At 37.0% G+C, this 20,915-nt stretch overlaps 1 protein-coding gene across 2 annotated transcripts in view; it reads left to right on the top strand.

The window, feature by feature from the left end:
* LOC122222460 overlaps positions 1–20,259 on the top strand; it is a 42,150-nt gene extending 21,891 nt beyond the window's left edge. Inside the window, exons 3-8 of one of the 2 annotated variants that reach the window (XM_042942980.1) lie at positions 787–919; positions 4,415–4,536; positions 6,231–6,341; positions 14,163–14,269; positions 17,696–17,786; positions 20,034–20,259. In XM_042942980.1, coding sequence (XP_042798914.1) covers positions 787–919; positions 4,415–4,536; positions 6,231–6,341; positions 14,163–14,269; positions 17,696–17,786; positions 20,034–20,150 — 681 coding nt within the window. In that variant the 3' untranslated portion in view covers positions 20,151–20,259. Of the gene's footprint in view, positions 1–780; positions 920–4,414; positions 4,537–6,230; positions 6,342–14,162; positions 14,270–17,695; positions 17,787–20,033 lie in introns of both variants that reach the window. The other variant, XM_042942979.1, reaches the window with a different exon arrangement.
* The last annotated feature ends 656 nt before the right edge of the window (positions 20,260–20,915 follow it).

Raw genomic sequence — 20,915 nt, 5'->3', positions numbered from 1 at the left:
GAAACAAGGAAAAAGTATATTCATTGCCTGTAATCATTGACCCATAATCCCTTATTCTAACAAATGATTTTTATCTTCCTTTGTTTCTTTCTGGTCCTTGTGTATGTTCATACATTTTACACACGTATAACAGATTCATGTATGTGTAGGTATAGATATAATTTTGTAGGTCTCTAAGTAAATAGGTTGATTCTTTATTATAGTTAAGGTAAAAAGAATCAGACATTTTTTCTTTGTAGCCACTTGCTATTATATCATGTTTTGCTAGTATTAATAAAGGGCTATTAATTGTCAGCAAGAAATTTTACTAACATCTTTATTATTTGAAAACTTTGTCTCTGGGCTAAGATTACTTGCTAAGTATTTTGATGGGTAGTCACTGACATGTAGGACTCAGAAGAACGTGGTATTAGTTTTAGTTTCAATTCTTTCTTATGGTCGTTTTCTTTGGAGAAATCTGAGTATCAGTTTCTTTGTCTGTAAAATATACTACTTAGGATGGACAGGATGGTCTCAAAATACTCCTTTAACTCAAATTTTATATATTTCTCATGGCCATGTTTTACATCATTTTGCATCAACTTAAAAGTTTCTAATTGCCTCAGAAATAAAATGAAAGAAGAACAGGGTTGCTCTTCAATAAGTGAAACTTGTCTTTCTGTGCCTTGTTGTTGCTCTCAGATTTTTAGCATATGAACCACTGATGTTTTGCCTTATTTAGCAATAAAAAGAGACTCCTTTGTACTTTGTTTCTTTTGAAGTTCTTCTTCTCTCCACCAGATACAGCAGCAGCCAGAACCCACAGTTCACGTTGATGCATTCCTTTATGATGAAGACTTTATTGATTCATTATGTGAGGAAGGAAAAATGAGCAGAAACTACTGTATGGTGTGTGGCTCACACCAGACTGCACCTTTAGGTAGGCATTCAACTATGCAAACTGATGATTTTGTGTCTTTTCTTTACATTTCATGAGAATACAAATTCTTTTTTTTAATTAATTTTATTTTAAGTTTATTTATTTTTGAGAGAGCACTTGCGAGCAGGGGTGGGTCAGAGGGAGAGAGAGAATCCCAAGCAGGCTTCACACTGTCAGCACAGAGCCTGACGTGGGGCTCGATCCCACCAACTGTGAGACCATGACCTGAGCCGAATCAAGAATCAGACGCTTAATCAACTAAGCCACCCGGTTGCCCAAGTATGCAAACTCTTGACCAAGGCATTCAATGGTTTTTGAAAGGAAAAGGCCAACCTCCAACGTAGCCATTAGCAATTATTAAGGTTTAGGGAGGCGAAATAGAAATCTTACCCAGGAAAGTTAGGCCACTTTATGCCTCCAGGGAGGATCTCTCTGCTTTTCACAGAAGTGACTTTTCAGGTCCAGAAACTAATCAGAAATAACTGAGTACAGGGAAACCAACTTATACTTTCCAAACTCACAAGAAATTCATAGATAAACCATAATGTTAATTCATTTACAATGAGAACTATAACTGCAGGGGGGCTGAAATGTTCTTATAAAAGCATCTACTTGAGAAGTCAGATAGGGGCACCTGGGTGGCTCAGTTGGTTGGGCGTCCAAATTCGGCTAAGGTCATGATATCACAGTTCACGAGTTTCAGCCCCACATCGGGCTCTGTGCTGACAGCTCAAAGCCTGGAGCCTCCTTCGAGTTCTATGTCTCCCTCTCTCTCTCTCTCTCTGTCTCTTCCTTGCGCTCTCTCTGTCTCTCTCTCTCCCTCAGAAATAAACAAACATTAAAAAAAAAAAGATAGTAACCAGATATTGTTGGATGGGCATGGATTCAGAGGACAGAGATAGATATCTTGGGAGCACCTGGGTGTCACAGTTGATTAAGCATTCAACTTTGACTCAGGTCATGATCTCACCGTTCATGAGTTCGAGCCCCTCATGGGGCTCTGTGCTGACAGCTCAGAGCCTGGAGCCTGCTTTGGATTCTGTCTCCCCTTGTGTCTCTCTGCCCCCCCCCCCCCTCTCTCTCTCTCTCTCTCAAATGTAAATAAACATTTTAAAAAAATTTTAGGGGCACCTGGGTGGCTCAATCGATCAAGTGTCCAACTTCAGCTCAAGTCATGATCTTATGGTTCATGGGTTCAAGCCCTGCATTGGGCTCTGTGCTGACAGCTCAGAGCCTGGACCCTGCTTTGGATTCTGTGTCTCCCTCTCACTCTCTGCCCCTTCCCCACTCACATTCTCTCTCTCTCTCTCAAAAATAAACATCAAAAAAACTTTTTTTTTTTATTTTTTCTTAAAAAGATGATCTTGAGAAAGAGTTTATTCAGGCCATGATTTGACCTAGTGAAACATCTCCAGTCCATAAGAGAGTACAGCTCTAGTGACAGAAAGTCTCTTGCCTCTCTGCCCCTAAGATGCAACACTTACGTCTCAAATGGGAAGCTAGACTAACCCCATGCTGCTAATATGCTAACTCTTCTGTTAATATACTCTTTGTTCAAATTGGATATGATCATCTAGGCTGTTGCTTTAGACATGCTATTTCAATCTTCCTGGTCACTTAGATTTAGTTATTGCTTATAGTGGCCTACCCCTCCAGGTAAGTAATCTTGTGTTGATATTACTGATCTCAGATAATATCATTGTCAAAAGTTGACTACTACCAAATTTGTAATGTGCTGCTAATACAAATGTATTGTATCTATATTATAATGGGGAATTAAACTTCCCTGATTTACTTAAGATTCTATTTTTAGATAGTACTCACAATTTCCATTTGAGATAGTTAAAATTCAAGAATAGAAAAGGACTTGGATAAGAACCATAAAAGGAAAACTAAAAAGTGAATTACAACTATAATACCGTATCAGATCTGATTTGCAGAAGTCTAAAGAAGAGATATGTTTGACACATAGAAATTTGAAAATTACAAAGCATTTTGTGGGAAAATACATGCATTTTCCCATAGAAATCAGGTTGTAAATAGTGACTAGGTGTACAGGCCAGCCCATATAACTACAGTGAATCTGAAAAAACTATCATCTTGTGGAACTCTCCTATGAAAAGGGGCTTGTCTAGCTGTAAGACACTAATAATGACTCTGTAACCCAAGGCAGAAGCACTAATGTTACAAAGAGGGTAGTGAGGATGAGGATTCTAGGCAGAAAAGGATAGTAGTGGTCAAACGCTTTATTTTCTTCCAAGGGATTAGCCTGCCTGCTTCCCATTTTCTTTGCCACCATCTATTACTTACAGCCAAAGTATCTCCCCTTCCTACCATTATATTATGTAGAACATAATATAGTAAGTCTTTAAAAAATATACTCAGGCTCTTCCAGATACTTGATTACACAAACAATGGAGTGAGATGAGCTAGGAGGCTTGTAGCAGTTAAAAAATTGTAGCAATTAAACTCAGAAATGAAAATAATTTATGGGAATATCTTCGCCTCCCCTCATACCAGCCTCCTCCTGCACTCCAGAACACATTTTAGGTTGGTCAGGGCTGCCACACTGCACAACTCCAGAGATGGTCATTCATTTGATAGTGTGTGTTCTATGCAGTAGTGTGTGGCTGTTCTGTGGTTGTTCTGGGATAAGGGGAGAAAGCCAGATGGTATGGGAGTTAGGAAGCATCCCACAGAATAAGAGTCCTAGGGAAAAGAAGGGAAAAACCAAGGACAAGGAAGTGAGGGGCACAGGGTTAGGGACAGGTTGCTAAGTAGCTGTTCCCTAAATGTCAGAGACTTCATGTTTATTCTTCTCTAATACAGCTCAGAGTGAATGAGTACAAAATTATCACATTAATTTTTTCTAAATAACCTCTGAATGGCCTTTGTTGATGAAGAGAAAAACATGAAATATGCTTTATAGGGGCACCTGGGTGGCTCAATCTATTGGGCATCCAACTTCAGCTCAGATCATAATCTCACCATTTGTGGGTTCGCACCCCACATCGGGCTCTGTGCTGACAGCTCAGAGCCTGGAGCCTGCTTCAGATTCTGTGTCTCCATCTCTCTCTGCCCCTCCCTTCCTCCTTCCCTCTTTCTTTCTCTCTCTCTCTCTCTCTCTCTCAAAAATAAACATTTTAAAAAATTACAAAAGAGGGGTACCTGGGTGGTTCAGTCGGTTAAGCGTCCAACTTTGGCTCAGGTCATGATCTCACAGTTCGTGAGTTCAAGCTCCTCATCAGGCTTTGTGCTGACAGCTCAGAGCCTGGAGCCTGCTTCGAATTCTGTGTCTCCCTCTCTCTCTGCTCTTCCCCTGCTCATGCTTTGTCTCTCTCTCCCCTTCAAAAATAATTAAAACATTAAAAAATAACAGTAAAAAAAAGAAAAAAGAAATACGCTTTATAAATATGGTTAAAAGAATTAGAAATACAGAAGAGAATGTTTAATACCCAAGTACAATTTGATGTTTATTCTGTTCTAATTCTCCAGGATTTATTTCTCATTCCTTCTCCCTCATGGAATTGAAGTTCATTTATCATCATGTCCTCCCTGATCTGTCGGGAAAGGTCTTGGTTGACGTTGGCTCCAGGCTTGGCACAGTCCTTTATGGGGTAAAGTCCAGCTTGTGGACACACTCAACATTTGGAAAATACTTTCTTCTCCTGCTAGCGACAATTTTGCCTGCCACCATCCAAGGTGACAGCTTGGCTTTATTTATTAGAGTAACAGAATAATGAGGTTAAAATAGTATACTGGACTTGGAATTTCAAAGGCCAGCTCTCTGATATCCTTTACTAGTTTGTCTCTGTGACACAAATGAAGGAATAGCAACAAAACAGAAGCAGGTGACCCTCATAACACTTTGCTGTTTTGCCCATCACTACTGATGGACTGAGGTTTGGTAAGAGCTTTTATTAAAACTTTTATAAAATTTACCTAACCTAGGAAATTGCATATGGCCATAACCAAGTCACTTAACACCCTGGCCTCAAGCTTCTCACCTGTAAATAAGCTAACTAAATGATATCCAAGGACACATCTTGCTCCAATTTTCTGTGATTCAAGTTTGAACGGAGACATTTGTTTCTGAAGTATCACTTCAAGGTGGCTTTTTAAAAAAAATTCAAATCACGAGTATTTCTAATGTTCTTAAATGGTTTTATCAAAAAACTTAAATGTGGTTTCTGGTTGTCATTAGCAGACTTGTTAAAACATGTGGCCAACAGCAGTAGAGACTCATACCAGAAACAGGCACCATCAGTTCCCAGCATCCGTTGCTGCTCTAATCAGAAAGTTAACTCTTTAGTGCTTAGTTTATGTTTTAGTGTTAAGACTTACATTCTATAATTAGTAATGATATCTGTAGTAGAAAATACAGATTGTCAGATGGTTTTGTTTGGAGAACATTAGAGGTTATGATTGTTTACCATATTTGCTCCACTCGTGTCCATTTTCTGATTTGTTGGAAGAGTATATAGCTGAAAGAAATCTGGCTGTGCAGGTATGTGGCAGCGTCAATAAATTTAAACATATTGTCATTTTTCTCCATATTAATATGGTTACCGATTCAACAAATTTTTGAATACCTACATGCGTTCTGTTGAACATATTCTAAAAATCCATCATGAGCTGTGAATACAAATCTGGTTTATGCATGGGTGTTAGTTGATGTAAAATGATACTCAGAATATGATTTGCCTTTCCTTCCATATTATTTTTTTTGTTATTGCAACCAAAAATGGATACGTTATAATATCTAGTCACTTCTTGATTGTTCTTGTTGACTGATTGGTCAATTATCTTTGGCAGATTGCAGACATCAGACTGACTTCCCTAAGCCCAACAGGACACATCTCCAGCCACCTTCCTCTAGTGTCAGACTGTGCATGATTTTCCATTATATTCCCCACGGGTTAACTCCTTTCTTGATTTCCCCTGATAAAACTTTCCAAGAAATTACAGAAATAGGGTATTAAACAGAGAATCTGTATGTGATCACTTTTCTTACTTCCAACTTTGTTGAATGCACGGTTTTATCAAGAAGAGTAAGAAGAGATCAATCTTTCAAAACATGATTGCTTTTAAATAATAGAAATTAATAAACTACAATCAAGGTCTTGATCAGTAAGAGTCTTTAAGTTCTTGAAGTTGTAAGTTTTACATACACTACAAGTTATTATTTATCTTTCATTTTATTTTTACTTTATTGAATTCCATTTTTTTTAAGTTTGATTTTTTAAATTTTAGGTAGAAATGAACTCACAGTTAATTCATTTGCATCACAGTGTGTCTTCATCTTTTTCAGGGTTATCTTTACAGTTCAGCACTGCAGCTATATGGAGTAGAATTGAATGGAGATTTTTGCCAGTTGCAGGAAATGGTTATTAAAAAATACCAGTTCACTGACAGAATAAAGGTACCCATTTATTTATTTATTTATTTATTTATTTATTTATTTATTTATTTATGAGGGACAATTGACACAAAGTGTTACATTAGTTTCAGGTGTACAACATGGTGGTTGACAAGTCTGTACATTATTCTGTGCTCACCATGAGCATAGGTACCACCTGTCCCCACACAGCACTATTACAGTACCATTGACTGTGTTTCCTAAGCTGTATTAAAGGTATCCTTTTAAATATACATTCTGTTATAGGGGCGCCTGGGTGGTTCAGTCAGTTAAGCGTCTGACTTCGGCTTAGGTCATGATCTCGCGGTCCGTGAGTTCAAGCCCTGCGTCGGGCTCTGTGCTGACAGCTTAGAGCCTGGAGCCTGCTTCAGATTCTGTGTGTGTGTGTGTGTGTGTGTGTCTCTCTCTCTTTGCACTTCCCCTGCTCGCTCTCTCTCTCTCTCTCTCTCTCTCAAAAATAAATAAACATTAAAAATTAAATATGTATATGTATATTTCTGTTGTCTATCTTATACCATAATTTAGCCAAGTTTCTTCTGAATTGGAGTTAGAAAATCTTTTTGAATCTATTCTTGGTTGCTGTTGTGTAGAAATAGGTGGAGTTGACTTAATATTTTAAAACATTAATAAAGATGAATGTAATTATAATTATCTTCCACTCCTATTTCTCTTCCTCCCCAGTGTTATTAGAAAGTGGAATTTTTTTTCTTAATCTCTTTCATCTCCACTTTAGTACAGTTTTGGTAGCATTTTTGAACCTCTAGATGTTGGTCAGAAGTGTATTTAATTAAACTCTTATGTTGAAAGTAAGCAAAAAAATTAATGCTCTCAGTTCTTTATCTTCTTTTTCTAAGCTTTCAGGAGGCTTTGTGGATGCCACAGAATGGCAGTTCAAGGGGAATGATGCCCTGGGTTGGGCTACAACAGAAATTTTCTCTTTTTCTGTATGTAAGGGCAAAGATAACCAAAAGGGGGAAAGGAAGTTTTTTGCTTAATGCAGTAATTCTTACCCTTTGACTGACAATCTTATACTTCTAGTGGCAATGCAGGGAAATATTGAGCATCGAAGGCTCTCTGGTGTTAAGGGCAATCTGATGTTGAAAGACATCTCAGTACAATTGAGGTCTAGTCTTCCCCTTTCTTACTGAAGGAAATTTTTTCATGGTCTTCCTCCTTCCAAACTTTCTTTTTTCTCTCTCTCTCTGTCTCTTTCTCATCTTAGAAATAGACAAATGATTAAAGTAAATTTATTGTCCAGTAAAAAAATTCATGGGTTGTTCTCACTATCCCATATTTAGTGAACGAAAACACATTGCTCTTGGATAATAAGAATCACATAATTAACAGTAGTGTCGATTTAATTGGAAATTGAGATTTAAAAATTAGGACCTCTGGAGCACCTGGGTGGCTTAGTTGGTTAAGTGTCTGACGTCAGTTCAGGTCGTGATCTCATGGTTTATGAGTTCGAACCCCACATTGGGCTCTCTGCTGTCAGCAGAGGCTGCTTGGGATCCTCTGCACCCTTTTCTCTCTGCCCCTCCCCCATTCACGTGCTCATTCTCTGTCAAAAATAAACATTAAAAAAATTTTTTTTAATAAGAAATAAAAATCAGGACCTCTGAGAATCATAGTTTATAAATGGACAACCAAGTACTTTATTATTATTTTTTTAAAGAAGATGATAAAGTTATATAAAACATTTACGGGGTGCCCAAGTGGCTCAGTTGGTTAAGTATCTGACTTGATTTCAGCTCAGGTCATGATTTCATTTTGTGAGGTTGAGGCCCAAATGGGGTGCTGTGCTGACCTCACAGAGCCTGCTTGGGATTCTCTCTCTCCCTGTCTCTCTCTGCCCCTCCCCTGCCCATGTGCATGCTCTCCCTCTCTCTAAATAAATGAACTTAAAAAAAAAAAAAGCATTTATTTACATTTTAAAAGATTTTTACCCCTTACTTTTCAAAGGAGTATATGTGGATGCATGCCCATCCCACATACTTTCCCAGCTTATGGCTTCGGTGGCTATTAGTAACCCAATGGCAGAAAGCTGTTTTTATACCGTTTTATTGGCAAACTTCACAGTTTCCTTCCTTGATGCTAAAGATAATTGTTGTGTTTGAGAGGCCCTAAGATCAACAGAAAGGAATTGTAGGACTATTTTTTATAGTATCTGTTGAAATCCATCCACCCTTTAAGGCTGTCTCTGTGTTTTGTTTTGTTGTAGTTTGTGTTTGGTCTTTTTTGACAGGACTTTCCTCAGAAGTCTAAGAATCCTTGGTTGTCTGTTCATACTTGAAAGTGAGAAACAAAAAGGCTGGTTGTATTTCTCAGCACTTAGGTGGGGATTCTGAGCACTGTGGGCTTCACTGTTGAGTGATCTTGTTTGGGTAGTTAATTAGTTGGGGAATATCTGATAAAGTAGCTTAAGATCTTTCCTCTTGGGCTGGTCTGATTGCCCGGAGAAAACCTTTCCAGTCTCCTTACTAAATGGCAAACAACATCCTGGGGACTGAGGGATAGAGGAAAAGAATTGAGACATGAGGGATTCACAGCATCCTGTCTGCGTTATTTCCTTACTTCCCTTGTTTTCAGTACATTAGCCTTTTTTTCAGCTAGTCCTGATATCCCCTGACCCAGACACCTTTGCATTTTATCCTTTGCAGAGAATAAACCTCTGTTGCTGGGGCAGGGCAGAGGTGTATAGGGGTCTGGGTGCTTCTAAAACTGACTTTCAACCAAATTACCTTATTTTTAGCATTTGTCTGTACTCCTTCACCCAGAAATGCCCAGTACCACCAAATATAAGCCTTTTTAAGATTCTGTAGTATAAATCAAGGCTGGATCTTTGCTTTCTATATGTCTAGAAATATATAGAATATATGTATATTATAGATATATATGTGTTTATATATAGATACATATTTTTATTCTATATAAAATTATAGATATATGTATAGAATTATATATATAACTAAATATGTAGAATTATAGATATATATAGAATATCTAGAATTATAGATACATAATCTACTTAGAAATCAGATTTTTCTGGTCCTAAATTCCTTATTAGTTCCTCTTTTTTTCCTAACATACTAATTTTTTTTAGATTTTATTTTAAGTAATCTCTACACCCAACATGGGGCTCGAACTTACAACCCTGAGATCAAGAGTCTCATGCTCTACCAACTGAGCCGGCCAAAGCACCCCCTTAACTTGTAAATTTTATGTCTGTTGTTTGCTTTCCTATTCTCTTCATCCTTGTAGGTATACATCTTCTTTTCTAAAAACCCTATATTTTTATTATAATGGGGTTTCAGGAAAGTACTAGAGTACATGCCATGTGTCTTACGCACTTTATGAAAAGACCCATTGATTTAAATTCTTCCCTTTCTTTTAGGCTAAAGGTGAATTTTCCTTTATTCATATCTTGCCTATTCCTTTGATAGGATTTAGAGTTACCAGCATAGCTGTTTCATCCCATTACTAGATTATAAAGTATTTGAGTATAGATATTGTATCTCATTCATCATGTTATATCTCCTTGCATAGTATCTCATATATAGGAGGTGTCCATTAAAAATTGGTTAAATTGATTTTGGTTGCCTTGTGGCCTTTGCCTTGTTAGCATTCCAGTTTGTCCAGAGCCATTTTGAGGGGTTGCCCTGGGACCTCTATTGGTTGCCATAATTAATTGATCCACCATAATTTTTTACCCTATCTGTGGGATGAGGTGTGAGAGAGTGAACAGAGATAGGAAAGAAAAAGAGGAAACTATATGAGAGCTATACTATATCCATAGGTTAATTTGCATACCTATTTCACATCTCAGCAACATGTTTAGAAAGTTTAAAGTGAGGGGCGCCTGGGTGGCTCAGTCGGTTAAGCATCCGACTTCGGCTCAGGTCACGATCTCGCGGTCCGGGAGTTCGAGCCCCGCCTCAGGCTCTGGGCTGATGGCTCAGAGCCTGGAGCCTGCTTCCGATTCTGTGTCTCCCTCTCTCTCTGCCCCTCCCCCGTTCATGCTCTGTCTCTCTCTGTCTCAAAAATAAATAAACGTTAAAAAAAAAAAATTTAAAAAAAAAAAAAAAAGAAAGTTTAAAGTGAGGGGAGCTTGGGTGGCTCGGTCAGTTGGGTGTCAGACTTTGGCTCTGGTCATGATCTCACAGTTCATGGGTTCGAGCCCCACATCGGGCTCTGTGCTGACAGCTCAGAGCCTAGAGCCTGTTTCAAATTCTGTACCTCCCTCTCTCTTGCCCTTCCCCCACTCATGTTCTGACTCTCAGAAATAAACGTTCAAAAAAAAATTTTTTTTAAGAAATTTTAAAGTGAGTGTTTTCTAAGTGTGTTCAGGAACAACATGTCAAAGGTGTGGTTCAGAGACTATAGACCCACTTAATTTAAATTATTTTAGTATTTTTACTACTTAAAGAATAAAATATGTTAAGAATCAGGGGTGCCTGGGTGACTCAGATGATTAAGCATCTGAATTGATTTTGGCTCAGGTCGGGATTTCACAGTTCAGCTGGGCATCTGACTTCAGCTCAGGTCATGATCTCTCGGTTAATGGGTTTGAGCCTTGTGTCAGGCTCTGTACTAACAACACGGAGCCTGCTTGGGATTCTCTCTCCCTCTCTCTGCCCCTCCCCTGCTCATGCTCGCTCTAAATAAATAAATAAACAAATAAATAAATAAATAAATAAATAAATAAAACTTAAAAATAAATTTTTTTTAATATGTTAAGAATCAGACTCTACAACATTCTGAACACTATTTATTTGTAAGACCAAAGAACTCATATGATACAAAATAGTTTAACTTTTTCTCTTCTTTTTAAAATGAAAAGACGTTTGTTCTGGGGCATCTGGGTGGCTCAGTTGGTTAAGCCTCTGACTTCAACTCGGGTCATGATCTCACAGTTCGTGAGTTCAAGCCCTGAGACGGGCTCTGTGCTGACAGCCTGGAGCCTGGAGCCCACTTCCAGTTCTGTGTCTCCCTCTCTATCTGCCCCTTCACTGATCACACTCTGTCTCTCTCTCTCTCCAAAATAAATAAACATTAAAAAAAAAATTTTTTTTTAAAGAAAAGAGGTTTGTTTTGCTCTTCAGAAAATAGATGTTTTCTCTTGTTATCTTTCCTGTGCTCTGTAAGATTTGTTGATTCTGGTCTAGTTTAATTTTTTGAGGTATATAGTTTTTATTTTTTATTATTAAGTTTTTTGTTCTAATTCCAGTATAGTTAACATACAGTGTTATATTAGTTTCAAGTGTACAATATAATAATTCAACAATTCTATACATTACTCTGCGCTCATCATGATAAGTGTACTCTTTAATCCCCATCACCTATTTCACCCATCCTCCCACCCACCTCCCCTCTGCTGACCATCAGTTTGTTCTCTAAGGTTAAGATTCCATTTTTTACTTTGTCTCTCTCTTTTTTCCCTTTATTTGTTTTCATAAATTCCACACTTGAGTGAAATCATATGGTATTTGTCCTTCTCTGACTTATTTCACTTAGCATTATACTCTCTAGCTCCGTCCATGTTATTGCAAATGGCAAATTTCATTCTTGTTTATGACTGACTAATATTCCATTGTGTGTGTGTGTGTGTGCGCGCGTGTGTATGTGTGTGTACATATATATGTATATATATGTACACACACATACATATACCACCCCTTCTTTATCCATTCATCTGTTGGTGGACACTGGGACTGCTGCCATAATTTGGGTATTGTAAAGAATGTTGCAGTAAACATAGGGGTGCATGTATCCCTTTGAATTAGTGCTTTTATATGTTCTCAGTAACTACCCAGTACTGCGAGTAATGGGTCATACAGTAGTCCTATTTTTACCTTTTTGAGGAACCTCCATACTGTCTTCCACAGTGGCTGCCTCAGTTTGCACTCCCACCAGTAGTGCATGAAGGTTTCTTTTTCTCTACATCTTTGTCAACATTTGTTGTTTCTTGTGTTTTTTATTTTAGTCATTCTGACAGATGTGAAGTGATATCTCATTGTAGTTCTGATTTACATTTCCCTGATGATTAATGTTGAGCATCTTTTCATGTGTCTGTTGGCCATCTATACGTCTTCTTTGGAGAAATGTCTCTTCATGTCTTCTGCCCATTTAATTGGATTATTTGGTTTTTTGGTGTTCAGTCTTATATGTTCTTCATAGATTTTGGATGCTAACCCTTTATCAGATATGTCATTTGCAAATATCGTTTCCCATTCAGGAGTTTGTCATTTAGTTTTGTTGATTGTTTCCTTTGCTGTACAGAAGCTTTTCATTTTGATATAGTCCCAATAGTTTATTTTTGCTTTTGTTTCCCTTGCCTTGGGAGATCTATCTAGAAAGATGTTGCTATAGCCAGTGTCAGAGAAATTATTACCTGTACTCTCTTCTAGGATTTTTATGGTTTCGGGTCTCACCTTTAGGTCTTTACTCCATTTTGAGTTTATTTCTGCATATGGTGTAAGAAAGGGGTTCAGTTTCATACTTTTGCATGTAGCTGTACAGTTTCCCAACACCATTTGTTAAAGACACTGTCTTTTTCTTGTTGCATATTCTTGCCTCTTTTGTCAAAGATTAATTGACCACATAGTTGTGGATTTATTTCTGGGTTTTCTATTCTGTTCATTGATTTAGGTGTCTATATTTGTGCCAGAACCATACTGTTTTGATCACTCCAACTTTGTAATACAACTTGAAGTCTAGAATTGTGTTATCTCCCGTTTTGTTTTTCTTTTTCAAGTTTGCTTTGGCCATTTAGGATCCTTTGTGATTCGATACAAAATTTAGGATTGTTTGTTCTAGTTCTGTGAAAATTGCTGTTGGTGTTTTGATAGGGATTCCATTAAGTCTTGCTTTGAGTAGTATAGATATTTTAACAATATTTGTTCTTCCAGCCCATGAACATGAAATGTCTTTCCATTTCTTTGTGTCATCTTGAATTTCTTTCATCAGTGTTTGTTTTCAAAGTACAGGTCTTTAACCTCCTTGAATAAATTTATTCCTAGGTATTCTATTGTTTGGGGTATGAGGCATATAGTTAAAAAAATTTTTTTAATTTTTTTTTAGTGTTGATTTATTTTTGTGAGAGAGAAACAGAGTGCAAGCAGGGGAGGAGAAGAGAAGGGGGAGACACAGAATCTGAAGCAGGCTTCAGGCTCTGAGCTGTCAGCACAGAACCTGAGCCGAAGTCGGACACCCAACTGACTGAGCCACCCAGGTGCCCCTAGGCATATAGTTTTTAAATAAATTATCTTGTTAGCTTTTTTAGATAAATAATATATCAAGTAAATTTTAGATGAAAAGTTAGACAAAGCCAATAAGCATATTAACATTTTACAATGTATCAATTACTTTTATTGTTTTTATATGATCCCATTTGATTCTGTGAATCGTAATAGATATATTCCAATTTATTTATGAGGATACTGACTGCCTAAGTATACAAACTCCATTGATGATGAAGCCAGAATTTGACCCTAGGGCCTTTGACTCTTAACAGTTAATGATATAATCATAGTGAGAAAAAGCTCTGAACTGGAGATTAAAAGACTATAATTATATGAATAAATTTTATATATGTATATATGTATAAATAAATCCATCTAAAACAAATTTTCACAAGTTTATGGTTTTCATTAGATATCAAGTATCTCCCCTAGACAGTACTATTAAATATACTGTTCTTTCTCCCATTTTAAGTTGGTTAACTTCTCATATTGCCTCAACAACATCATTGAACCAATAAATATTTCTTCTTTGGTTATATGATACGGTATCTTTGTTTTCTTAAATGAACTCATTCTTCTTTAGGTGCTTCATGCAGACATCTGTACCCAAGGTTCACTTCTGCAAAATGCTGATGTTATTATAATGAATAACGTCTTCGAATATTTTCTTGATGAGGCAGAACAGGCCAGGTATGTTATTTATTCAAGCAAGAATCTGTTAAACTATATTCAGCAAAGTATGAAAAGGGGTTAGTGGGGCGCTTGGCTGGCTCAGTCAATCAGGCAACTCTTAATGTTGGGGTTATGAGTTCAAGCCCTACATTGGGTGTAGAGATTACTTAAATAAATGCATATTTTTTTAAAAAAATAAAGGATTGATAAAGTAGAAATACTTTCATATTAAACTATTTTTTAAAACAACCTCAACAAGATTATATTAACAAGGAAATGCATTATGTATAAAATAAAAATAAACTTTGATTGTCTAACTTTGTAGAATATCACATCTAATTTGCAGGGGGGAGGGTATATATAAAATTATATCATGACTCAAGCACCTGCTTAGCAATCACAGATGCAATAAAATATCTATTCCCAGTGGGCGTTTATACTTACTCTTTTCTGTTTTATTTTCTTTGAAAAAACATCTCATGTGCTATTCTATCACAAAATGATGGGAATTAATTTTTGTGAGTATAAAGCAAGATATAAGAATATTCACCAAAATAGTGCTTAATTATCAAACTAAAAATATTTTTAAGGTGGTAATAGTTGGTTCCTAGAGTTATTCCACTCTTCAGGTAATGGAAAAATCAGCAAATCTGTTACCACTTTTTTGACTTCTGTGCCACAGTTTGATGTTTTTTGATCCATCAGGACCAGTAGGTTCCTCTAATTGGAAAATTCCTATGGTCCATAGTCTGAGACACTGATTTTTCTGGCTAGTTAGGATTGCTGGCTTTTTATTTATCATAATGGCATATGTGTACTCTAGATGCAGGAAAGCTCCTTTCTATATGTATGAAAGGGAATTATACAAATGTTTGGATTAGTGTACCAATAAGGTTTCTACTGCAGAGAAATAAAAAGGCATATAGTTACAGACCATAAATAGTTATTACTAAGTGGACTCTCAAATGGCTAAACCTCTTCATCCTGCCACCCTTTTACCTTTTACCTTCACCCTGCCCCCAACTTTCTCCCTCCCTCCCTCTCTCTCTCTCTCTCTCTCTCTCTCTCACACACACACACACACACACACACACACACACAAATACATATATCCAGAGGGTTGATGGGGGGTGGGAGGGAGGGGAAAATGGGTGACGGGCATTGAGGAGGGCACCTGTTGGGATGAGCACTGGGAGCACTGGGTGTTGTATAGAAACCAATTTGACAATAAATTTCATATTAAAAAATATATACATATATCCATACCCATTACTAGTAGGTTAAGGTCACTATGAAATTAACAATTTAAATATTTTAAAAAGAAACTAGTTCAGGGGCGCCTGGGTGGCTCAATGATTAAGCATCCTACTCTTGATTTCAGCTCAGGTTATGACCTCATGGTTCGTGGGATCGTCAGGCTCCGTGCCAGTTGTGGAGCCTGCTTGGGATTCTCTCTCTCCTTCTCTATCTGCCCCTCCCCTGCTCACATTCTCCTCTTTCAAAATAAATAAGTAAACATTAAAAAAAGAAAGAAAGAAACTAGTTCAACAGAAAGCTAATCATATAGTCAAAGCTCAGCCACAATGAGTGACAATTTTTGGTCACAGGCTAAAGACCAGAAACACAACATGAGCAAAGTTGTTTTAATAATGGTGCTTTCTTTAAACTTAATTTCCAGTGGACAAAGTATGATTAGCTCTTTACCTTTTTAAGTTAATGACCAGTAGCCAAAACATTACATGATTGTTGGAGAATGAAATATTAACCAGGTTTATGTTGTACAAGAAGTTAAAAGAGAAAAACACCTTAAAATCTTTGGAGATTCATTGTAGAAAGATTTAGACTACTGAAGACTGGTGAAAGCTACTGGTGAACTTGATATTGGAAATACTGCTGAATGTTTGGGCTGTTTTAAAAGCTTTCTTGGTACATTCAGTCACAAACTCTCATTGTTCAGTGAATAGGTTTTGGCCACATATGTTGGTTCGGTCATTTCTCCTAAATTAGTCTAGTGCAATGAAGTCTAAATATATGCAGGTTATAGTCATGAATGACAGTATATAAGAGAATGTTTAGAACACATAGTAAAGTATTCTGACATTGGAATCATTCTGAAGAAACTGATCATTTAGCTGTATTAATTCTGTATTGTACTAAGTGAAAAGGAACAGATGGCATTACATATAGCCTCCAAAGACTTGTAGTCTTAATTAGAATCTGGGACAAGTGGGATGATATTGCTATAGGAGTTAGTATATAAGAGAAAACAGAAATATATCATAATAATAGAAAATGTGTACTCAGGAAAGTCTGAGGCTTCAGAATAAGTTAGATCTCATTGCAGGGTAACACCCCAGATTTGTAGAGTAATTGTTAGTTTCAAAGGTGCCTCAATGCATTTTTTTATTAGGTAAAACAGATACAACTCCTACAGTGACAGCTTACCAGTATTTTGAGAGCCATGACCAACCGTGCCAATTTACTCAGCTTCTTCATTCTTATTAAATAAACTTGTAAAATACATCATTTTTAAGGCACCACATCAAAACAATAGCTCTAACCCAAGCACAGGGACTGTTATCAAGCACTGCTACATGATTTTAGATCTAGCCTAAGAAAAAAGAACATTTGTATCATTTTGCCTAATAAACTCCAGAATACTAAACCTAATAAATTGTTGTAACTAAAATAAATACAAATGACACTGCTGCCCACGTGCCTGTTGCAAGGGATGCCCATCCCTGCTTTGCTGACCATCGCTCCCCCGTAGCGGGGTGCACTGTCGAGACTCGTGTACATGAGAATCCAGTTCATGTCTGCATTAAAGTGAGTCAGAACTGCTCAGGTGTTGCCCTCTGGCACATACATATGTACATGGTATTTCGTCGTGCTTTCAACCAGGCTGGCCCCACTAAACCATATTGTCCAGAAGTCTTTCCATTAAATATTTTTGACAACCAAATAAAGTATGATTTCACTCTTGATGTTATTTTTAAAAATGTAATCTACATATTCTGCTTTATTGTTAGCTTTTTCTTGGTTTCTGGCTTCTGTGGCCTTTCTCCACGTCCCTTTCCCCTCTCTGCCTCTCCCCAGCCCTTTTCCATCCGCAGATCCAGTTTTGACACTTCATCAAGAGTTTAAGGGGCGTTAACTGCTGATCCACCTTTACCTTGTGTATTGGTCCTGAGAACTGAGTTTTTGCCTTACAGTACCTGGTAGTAACACAAATCCCCATCTTGCTAAATCTCTTCAATACTGAACTGAAAAATTTCCCAATTTCTAATTTGCTGCTATAATCCTGTTTCCTGCAGGCAAACACTTTTGCCCACCTGGATTTCTAGGTATTGCTTATGCTGCATTTTCTCTTGTCATTTTCTTTTTTTTTTTTTATGTGTTCAGTATCTGGTAAAACCTAAAATACAAGTTTTTAATATGTTGCAGAGCCTGGGAATATATCAGCCATAATGTAAGGAAACAAGGATCCTTATTAGTAACAGTACCAAGCCTTGAAGATTCTCTGTCAAATCTTCAGGTATGTAAGCCTCTTTCCCAGCATTTTTATTGTCAAAACTTTTCTTCTACTTTTTTCTTTTTTTTTTTTTTAAACATTTTTATTTATTTTAGAGAGACAGAGCATGAGCAGGGGAGGGGCAAAGAGAGAGGGAGACACAGAATCCGAAGCAGGCTCCAGGCTCTGAGCTGTCAGCACAGAGCCTAACTCAGGGCTCAGACCCATGAACCATGAAATCGTGACCTGAGCTGAAGTTGTCCGCTTAACCGACTGAGCCACCCAGGTGCCCCTCTTCTACTTTTTTCTGGTAGCTATTACAATATTCTGGAAATGCTTTTTCTGGATATAGTGACATATGATTGAAAGAATGCAAAAGCCTATGGCTTAAGAACTGGTTTGTAGTTTTTTCATTGACCTCAAGAGCTCAGAAATTATAATTCTTATCTTGGTATTGATTCCTTTGCTTCTCCACCTGGTTTTTCCAACTGGGGGGTTACAGTTTTAGGTTAACAAATGCTCTTAAATGTTTGTAAGAAGCTTAGAACACCCACATCATAACATTTCCCTTAGAACAAAAGGAACAGAGTTGTTCAAGGCTTCTAGAATAAGATATGTAGATTGGAGGTCCATGTACTCTGTAGTTTGGAATCTTATGCAGTCCACTTCTTTGTTCCTCAGATTCTCCATATAAAATAAGCCCAGAGCACCTGAGTGGCTCAGTAGGTTGAACATACGACTTTGGCTAAAGTCGTCATCTCATCATGGATTTGAGTCCCATGTCTGGCTTTGTGTTGACAGGGTGGAGGCTGCTCTGGATTCTCTGTCTACCTCTCTCTCTGCCCCTCTCCAACAGGCTTTCTCTCTCTTTCTCAAAAATAAACATTTTTTTGAAAAGGACAGATTTTAAAAAATAAAGTAAATAAGGCCCATACTTACTAAGTTTCAACCCAATAAATTGACCTTTATATAAAGATTCATTAGTATTTATAAAGTTCTTAGAGACCCCCAGATGAAAGATACTGTTGTATTTCTCAATAATGGAGTGCTATAGTTTTTTTTAGTAGCGCTTTCCTTACCTATAAGCACTGCCAAATTTAAGTATCTATTTCTTCCTTAAAAAAAGACTAAACAATCATCAATAATACTGTAAGAACTTTTTGTTAATCATCTAAATTACAAAAGTAATTCATGTTTGCCATAAAAAGGGAAATAATCCTGAGATATATTTAAAAAAGATGTTAATCTCCCCATTCCCTCCATTTAATTCTTTTCTGGAGAGACCCATCTCATGAGTGGTATAATCCTACCATACTTTTCCATACTTATAAAAATGTGTCTTTTAAACATATGGTCTCCAATTTATTATTTCTATATAGGTTTGAAGTAACTTGGTGAATTTTCACTTAACAAAATAGTAATTTTCACGCTAAATATGTAAATCTGTCTAGATAACCACTGGAAATTATTACTTAAGAATACATAAGTATTTATACATAAATTTATACATAAATTTTTTAATAACTTTATTGCTTTCTTGTTTAATGAATCTTCTTTAACCAGATATATTCATTGGTGGCTCTAGAATTTCTGTGCCATGGAGACTCAAGTTTACAATGCAGAGGAAGGTGGGGGGAGCAGATAAAAGTTATGGGGGGGAGTAGATTAGCCCCTCTCATGTAGTCCCTTAGCACCATCACTGTGTATGTATGAATAGTTTTTTCTGTTCTCTGTGTATTCTCATTGTTCTAGTCTTTTATTGTTTAAACCTAATAATAATTATTAAACTAGTTACATTAAAAGAATTACTCTATTCTGCATTTTCTTTTTTCTTTCAAGTTCCAAAATCATAGTAAATTAAATCCTGAATCCGCATACCTGCCATGTAGAACAGCAAAGAATTGTTCATATGAGGGGCACCTGGGTGGCTCAGTCAGTTGAGTGTCTGACTCTTGGTTTTGGATCAGGTCATGATCTCATGGTTTCATGAGTTCGAGCCCTGCGTCAGTCTCTGCGCTGGCAGCACAGAGCCTGCTTGAGATTCTCTCTCTCTCCCTCTGTGCCCCTCCCCCACTTGCGCTGTCTGTGTCTCTCTCAAAATAAATAAATAAACTTTAAAAATATTGTTCATATAACACTATGTAAACTTAGTCCTGCTCATTGTAAAAAAATCTCTTGTATTCAGTTACTTAGTTCATCATGATTTCTTGAGTTCCAGAGAACAGGATCATTCTGCAGTTTACATGTGTTTTTATAATCTTTCTCTTCCAGATTAATATACAGTTATCTCCCTGGGTTGAAGAGGTACCATTGAACTACGATGTATACCCAGAAAAGCATATTGACAGAGAAGCTCTTGAACAAATTCATTTGTATAAGATTCTGTGACATTAAAATAGTCCTATCTCAATGTAATGTTTTGTGGTGTATATTACAAATTAATTTTTTAAAAATCTCCCCAATACCCTAACATATGTTTCTGTATTTTCCTTTCTAGTCTTTGTATATATGTTTACATATTTGTAAATAGTTATATGGGTATATATAAATATACATAGTTGTGTATAGACACATAGTTGTGTCTCTATACAAGTTTAATTAAATATCGGAATATTTTTGGTTTTCCCATTTCTTTTATCTTGTTTAAAACATAAATATAGGGGCATCTGGGTTGCTCAGTTGCTTGAATGTCCGACTCTTGATATCAGCTCAGGTCATGATCTGAGGGTCGTGAGATGGAGCCCAACGTTGGGCTCCACGCTGAGGGTGGAGCCCGCTTGGGATTCATATTCTCTCTCTCTCTCTCTCTCTCTCTCTCTCTCTCCCTCTCCCTCTCTCTCTCCCCCTCTCTCTCTCCCTCTCCCCCTCCCTCCCTTTGCCCCTCTCCCCCTCTTTCTCTCTCTCTCTCTCTCAAATAAATAAACAAACAAACCACATAAATATGTCTTTCTTTAGTCACTAACTCTGCATATCAATCCAGATAGGACAAAAAAGATTAGAAGGTGTTTTTATCACAAAAGAAGGGTAGAGGGGAAGAAGGTAGGTTACATTAGATCCCATTTATTAGATTTCTATTCTGTAAGATTCCTTGTATACAGCTTTATGTGAAAAGGCTAGCACAAGGACTAAAATAAAAAATAATTAAGATACTTA

This window comes from Panthera leo, chromosome B3 (assembly GCF_018350215.1).
Source record: "Panthera leo isolate Ple1 chromosome B3, P.leo_Ple1_pat1.1, whole genome shotgun sequence".
NCBI lineage: Eukaryota > Metazoa > Chordata > Mammalia > Carnivora > Felidae > Panthera > Panthera leo.
This window is presented reverse-complemented; position numbering and strand designations above follow the sequence as displayed.